General features: G+C 50.2%; 1 protein-coding gene across 1 annotated transcript; it reads left to right on the top strand.

Annotated features, from left to right (window-relative positions):
- The first annotated feature begins 1787 nt into the window (after positions 1–1787).
- On the top strand, positions 1788–6470 carry LOC127532496 (uncharacterized). Its single transcript, XM_051944240.1, has 3 exons — positions 1788–6062; positions 6180–6315; positions 6394–6470. Exon 1 carries the CDS (start codon positions 2401–2403, stop codon positions 5785–5787), a length of 3387 nt encoding a protein of 1128 aa, XP_051800200.1. The 5' UTR covers positions 1788–2400; the 3' UTR covers positions 5788–6062; positions 6180–6315; positions 6394–6470.
- Positions 6471–7270: the final 800 nt, after the last annotated feature.

Raw genomic sequence — 7270 nt, 5'->3', positions numbered from 1 at the left:
AGGTACAGAATGGATCCAGCCTTTCGGAACAGGCAAAAAAATAATGTTCTCAAGAGGTACAGCACGGATCCAGCCATTCTGAACAGCAGAAAAAGTATGTTGTCCACAGGTACAGGAAGGATCCAGAGTTCAGGCTACATCATATTCAACGCTGTAGCCTGCTCAGAAGACGCAGGTTGGCTGCTAATCCTGACATGCGTCACAAGTTGTGGAGAGCACTGAGCATCAGGTGGAAATACCGACAGCTCGGAACCTCTCGCCAGCCAGTGCTCACTTCAGTGATGGCAGCGGCAATAGCAGCATTCCGTGAGACCATCAGCCATGGACCAACATACGTCTGTACCGTCTGCCACAGGACTATGTTTCCAAATCAAGTCAAGTCATGCAAGAGAGTTAAATACTCCACCAACATCGACGTGGCACAAGTTGGCTTGACTGGAAAATATGTGCATGTCTGTGACTGAGTGCTCCTCCCCTTGCTCAATGCCACCAGAGAGACTGCAGGAGTGGATCTGCCACAACTGTGACAGCCACCTCAGCCGTGGAGGATGCCAACAACATTGCAGTAGCCGAACAATTTTAGAGTTGGACCCATTCCCCGGAGTTGGCCCAACTCAACGTGCTGGAGAGACAGCTCATCGCAAAATTCTCCCGTTTGCGAAGATCATCGCCTTACCGAAAGGACAGCAGCGAGCAGTCCACGGAGCTGTTGTGTGCGTTCCATCGGAAGTGGAAAGCGTTGTCAACCAGTCTTCCACGTCCCCTCCCAGAAGCACAGCTACTGCAGGTGAAATTAAAGCGTCACATTCGATTCAAAGGTTACCAGCACTTTTACACTGTCAACATGAGAAGTGCTGGTAGCCCTGGGAAAAACTCAGAGAGCAGCACTCTGAGTATTCCGATGTGACCATGATGAACAGGCCACGTTCCAAAATCTCCTCCACGACTCAGACAACGAGTGCACGGATGATGCGCAGTGGGGAGAAGACAGCATGCTCGACGAGGAGCTGCTGGAGGCGGCTGATAGCTACACTGAGCCAGTCTGGCCGATTTGTGTCAGCCGCAGGAACGAGTCGGCCAGAAGACGACCAAAGACGCAATACTGACATGCCATCACCAAGCACTGAGCTGGAAAACCGGTCCAATGATGTCACGACAGAAACCCTCTTGGAGGAGTCTGCTGATGACATAGACTCTCAGCACGACGGCATGGATGCTGCCCAGTGGGGAGAAGACATCTTGGACCAAGAGCTGCTACAAGTGTCTGACAGCTACCAGACTAATTTAGCTGCAGACATACCCACCGAACAGCAGGAGGAGCTAAGACCTGGACTTGCTCTGGACACCTGCATGCAGCCACCAGACATTGCGCAGGAAATCCTTTCCTACGGAGATGGCATTTTCAGCGTTGCCCCCGCCCAAGGCAACAACCTGTGGGATTTTTGCAATCCCCAAACTGGAAGCCATGGCGTTCCCTGTGCAGTTTCCACGGGGAGAGAACACGCTGGATGAAGACCGTCCCATCAAACTTTCACCCAGCAGATACTTTAACGCCAGGCTTTTCGGGGCAGACACGCGGTTTGCCGAGGACCAGACTTACCTTTTCTTTGCGCAGTTTGTAACGGAGACGAACCTCGCGAGAGGAAGTATGTCGATACAAATGCGCAAAGGAAAGATGCGCACAAAAGACGGGCGTGCCATCAAAAACTCCATGCTCCAGGACAAAGAGGAGTGGAGAGATTAATTCAGGCCAAAGAGGCCATGCGATTTATGCAGCCTTCTGAGAGGCACGCCCGCATATTGGAATAAAAGCCTGAGAGATTTGCATGCTATGCTCAGGCAACTCGGCAAACCGACGTTCTTTTTGACTTTTTCGGCAGCTGAGATGAGATGGCCTGAAATAATTGGGGGTCATCAAATCTCAGCAAGGACAAACACTTGGTGACTTTTCCGAACTGGACTGGAAAGCCAAGTGTGACATTTTGCGCAGTAACCCTGTCACCGTAATGCGCATGTTTGAAAAACGCGTGGATGCCCTTATGGCAAAGTTGATCCTCTCACCAGCGCGGCCCGATCGGCGAGGTGGAGGATTATTTTACCGCGTTGAATTTCAGGCCCGCGGAAGCCCACACATTCACATGCTAGTGTGGGTCAAAGACGCCCCTGTGTACGGCGAGGACTTGGACCACACCGTATGCAGGTTCATTGACCGCCACATTTCCTGCCAGATGCCTGACCCGAGAAGGACCCGGAGCTCCACAAATCGTCTCGGAGGTTCAGGTACACAGCAGGAGCCACACCGGCTCTTGCCGAAAGGGAAACGTGGCGTGTCGTTATGGCTTCCCCAAGCTGCCGTTTGATATCACCTGGATCACGGAGCCCTTTGCTGCCGATGTGGAAATGGAAGATGGTCAAGACCAGGAAGAGGTGATGAAGGAACGGAGGGAGCAGATCCGTCGGCAGCAAAGGGAAGCAAAGGAAAAGCTTCGGCACCTGAGAGAGCTCCTCATGGATCCGAAGGCCTCCTTTGAGAGCTTGTCAGATCTCCTCCGTCGATGCGACTTGGAACACGACGCCTATATGAAGTGCGCCGAAAATCTGACAAGCGGGAGCGTGGTCATGCTGAAGCGGCAGCCGAACGAATGTTGGGTTAACGCCTATAACCCAGACCTTCTCCGCGCTTGGAACGCAAACATGGACATCCAGTACGTCCTGGACGAGTACTGCTGTGCCATGTACATGATGTCGTACATCACCAAGCCGGAGCACGAGATGACCGAGTTCCTGAACTCGGTCGTGAAGACCAGCAGAGAGTCTGCCTTCAACCAATGTGAGGAAATGAGAAAGATCATGCAGGCCTATGCGAAGCACCGAGAGGTCAGCGCCCAGGAGGCAGTGGCTCGCACATGCAGCTTGCCCCTGAAAAAGTGCTCGCGGTCTGTGATTTTCCTCTCGACGGACGAGGAAGCCATGAAGATGAGTCTTCCTATGAGTCGCCTGAAGGACATGGCACCTGAGTCTGAAGAGGTCTGGATGTTGGGGGTACCTGAGAAGTACCTGTTCAGACCAAAGACTCCTGAGTTTCAGGGCATGTGCCTGGCCGAATTTGCATCAGACTATCGGGTAGTCTACGGCGAACAAGCACAGGGCCCCAGTGCCATTGCCCTTTTGTGTGACAAAGGACATATTGCCAAGAGGACAGCCGGAAAACCAGCAGTCATTCGATATGCGCGCTTCTCTGAGACCAAGGCGCCAGAAAAACATTTCAGACGACTGCTAAAGCTGTACCTCCCCCACCGATCTGACGACGAACTCAACGACGGGGGTCGCACCTCGTACGAAGAGTTCTACAAATCCCGACACGACGTCAAGGACATCGTTGAGCACAACAGGAAGCGATTCGAGGGACGAGGCGCAGGCATGGATAAGGCACTCCAGAACGTCCAGTTCGGTCCGGTCCTCAACGCTTGGAACACGTTCGCACCCGAGGTTGAGGCGGAACGGCAGGAGTGTCTTGAGCTCCGTGAAAAGATCCCAGAGGAGCAGGACGAAGACGCCGTGCCCGACTTTGAAGACCTGAATGTCGGTGAACCCCTTCCCCGAATCGAGGCGCCTCGGTTAAGTCCAGACTTTGTCCGCAAGATGTTTCAGAGTCTGAACGAGACCCAGGCATGCGTCTTCTACGCTGTGCGCCAGTGGTGCCTTCGGCGTGTGTGGGGCCAAGATCCAGAACCGTTCCACTACTTTGTCTCTGGTGGAGCTGGTTGCGGTAAGTCCCACGTCATCAAGTGCATTCATGAGGAAGCAACGAGGATTCTGCGGCAGCTCCCGAGATTCCGGGACGCAGCTGACATGTCCCAGCCCACTGTCCTTCTGACTGCCTTCACGGGCACGGCAGCCTTTAACATCGCGGGCAAAACGTTGCACTCTGTCCTTAAGCTTCCCAGGTCCCTGGAACCGCCGTACCAGGGCCTGGGCAATGCACTTGATGAACTTAGAGCAACTTTGTCTTCGGTGGAAATTCTCATCATCGATGAGATTTCCATGGTTTCCAAGAAGCTGTTTGCCTACGTCAACTGGCGATTCCAGCAGCTCAAAGGAAACCGAAGACCTTTTGGCGGCATTTCCGTTCTTGCAGTCGGCGACTTTTACCAGCTGCCGCCGCTGGGCAGGGCCAAGCCGCTCTGTGTCTACGAGGAGACAGAGTTCGATCTCTGGAGAGAGCGCTTCACCATGGTCAACCTCACTGAGATCATGCGCCAGAAGGATGACCGAGCGTTCGCCGAACTCCTCAATCGACTGCGTGTCAAGCGCAAGCAAGATCCTCTGTGCGCTGCGGACAGAGGCTTGCTCACGAGAGCCGTCTCTGACGGCAAAGATTGCCCGCCAGGAACGCTGCACGTCTTTGCCACCAACAAGCAGGTAGATGGTCACAACGCAGCCACCGTGGCCTCCCTGCTTAAAGGGGACGTCAAAATAGCGGCCGAGGACTACAGGAAGGATGTCGCTACCGGCAGGAAGGTGCCTGTGCCCAACATCAAAGGCACCAAGAGAGATTTGCCTGACAGCATAATGGCAGCTGAAGGAGCAAGAGTTATGCTGATCAGGAATCTCAACGTGGAGGATGGCCTTGTCAATGGAACCTTTGGGACCATCTCCACCATTCTGCCTGACAGACGTGACCCTAAAGTCGTGAGCTTTCTTGGACTTAGACTGGATAATACCACAGCAGGACAGACTCTCCGCAAAAAGCTTCTGGGCCCCTCGGACGACTTGGTGTACGTCGAGAGATCCGAGGAGAGCATCGGTCGCAAGGGCGGAGTCGTGAGACGTCAGTTCCCCGTCAAGCTGGCCTTTGCGTGTACAGCCCACAAAGTTCAGGGAATGACGGTGACGTCGGCTGTCGTGAGCCTGAAACGCATGTTTCAGCCAGGCATGGCGTATGTGGCGCTTAGTCGCACCACTTCGCTTCAGGGTCTCACCATCACTGATTTTGATGAGACAAAAATCTATGCTGACCCTGCCATTACGACAGCTTTGGAAGACATGCGCAGCGCGAGTTTCCAGAGTGTTACTCCGCTGTTGCACCGCTTCAACCGGACGGAGCGACCAGACGCAGAGGTGACAATCGTCCATCATAACACCCAAGGGCTTCCATCTCACATGGTGGACCTGAAGTTGCATCACGAACTCAGGTTGGCAGATGTGCTTTGTCTCACCGAGACACATCTGTCAGGGTCCTCTGTATCCTCGTCCTTTGATCTGGAGGGATACACTGTGTTTCACCGCAGCAGACAGGCGTGTTACACCACGTGCAGGGACATGGCGTCAAAGGCCGGGGGTGGAGTTGCCGTGTACTGCAGGAGCGCTCTGATGGCGGAGGCGCCGAGCTGCATGGGACGTGTCACAGATCTCGAATGTCTGGTCGTGAAGGTTGAGGTCCCAGTCAAAGTGCTAATAGCAACTGTGTATAGACCTCCAGATTTTGGTTTGCAAAAGTTTCTGCCAAACCTCAACGCTCTCTTGGACACATTGGAACTGTTGGATCACCACCCTATTGTTGTTTGTGGTGACTTCAACGAAGACCTCCTTTCGAGAGGCAAAAAAAGCATAAGAGATGCACTTCTGTCCAGAGGCTACAACCAATTGATCACAGAGTCTACCACAGACAAGAACACTGTGATTGATCACATTTACATTTCCCAACCTGAGAAATGTGTTCAGTCAGGTGTTCTCCAAACGTATTATAGCTATCACAGCCCGGTCTATTGCATTTTGACTGGCTAAAGCCTCACCAGCCAACACTGATTTTGTGTCACACACTCACTTTGTGACACATCAGCGTGTTGTGCTGTCCGATTTTACAGTTGTGTCACACGTTTTTCATGTGGCACATTGTTCTGCTGTGTTTTGTTCTTGGTCTGATTTGTTCTTTGAGTTCCAGGCCTGAGGGGGTCCAGGAGGTGCAGTGGTGAGATCAGACGTCCTCCCACAAGTCCCCTCCTCTCGGACGCCCAGTCCTTTTGGAAGTCTTCTACAGCCTCCCCATAGGCATGTCTCAGGTAGGAACAAGTGTTAAATAGATATTCGTTCTAATCGTGCACATCACTTTACTTAATTGTTGAAAAATGTCAAACTAATTGATTTTAATTTGCCACTCTTGATTGTTCACCTTTTAGAATTTGGACTTGGCTTCCTGTGGTCCAGGGAGCGGGGTGTGTAGTGTGCAGTGTCGGCCGACGGCCTGTATAGGTCCGGTAACGGCTGCAGCTCCACATCTGCTTCCACGACCTGCTACGACGGGACATGCCTCAGGTAAAAACCGCAGTACAGATTTGCACTTGTTTCACATTTCAATTTCCCCAGTTAATTTTGATCTTTTAACACCCACAGACAACACAGAAGACCTCCAGAAGGCTGAAAGAAAAGGCTGAATGTTGTAAATAAAAAATGTATAGTATATGAAAATATTTCAAGTCTGAAGTGTCTTCTTTGGTTGCTATAATAGTACTACATGTACAGTATTTTGTATTGCATTGTTACATTGGTCCTTCTCTCTATGTATATGGGTCATTCCAGAATTGGAGGACAATTTAGGCATCCTAACCTTTGAAAAATCTCATATTTTTCTGTCATATATTTAAGAAAACCAGATAGCAAGCCATCAAATAATGTGATTCGGCCAGCTCAGGCATTAAAGTTACACTTTTTATGAAATGTTTTATTTGATGTGCGCCATGCATAGTACAATCCTGTTATGAATACTCAGGAACCTGAAAAAGTATATTTTTTTCAAAAATGTTTAATAAATCCTTTACCATTAAGTAAAGAAGGCCACATGCACATTGGATAATCATTTAATTTCAGTTAAGACTTGACCTCGATTAATTTAAACAACTTTTGAACTCTGGCATGCCCAACTTTTCAGTATTTGCTTGTTTTTTTTAATTAAATTGCAAATATTTGCTCAAATCTATTTCAAATTAAATCATTCAAACCACTAAAAGTACAATAGGTCAAACCCTCATGAGTTTGGGAAAATCATTTAAGATTATTTTGATAAAAATTATTTGGTAACGGTTGAAATTAGAGTAACAGGGTTGAATGGATCCATTACTTCTTATTATAGATCATAACATAAATTTGACAAATACTCAGGACCACAGGAATGTTGTTTCGTAACATCTTATGCTGTGTATTAACCTGCAATGCCTATCATTCAATTTCTTGCATATTTCAAATATTAGGTTTTGGGGCTTTCTCTTTCATA

The sequence above is a fragment of the Acanthochromis polyacanthus genome, chromosome 2, assembly GCF_021347895.1.
Source record: "Acanthochromis polyacanthus isolate Apoly-LR-REF ecotype Palm Island chromosome 2, KAUST_Apoly_ChrSc, whole genome shotgun sequence".
Lineage (NCBI taxonomy): Eukaryota > Metazoa > Chordata > Actinopteri > Pomacentridae > Acanthochromis > Acanthochromis polyacanthus.
This window is presented reverse-complemented; position numbering and strand designations above follow the sequence as displayed.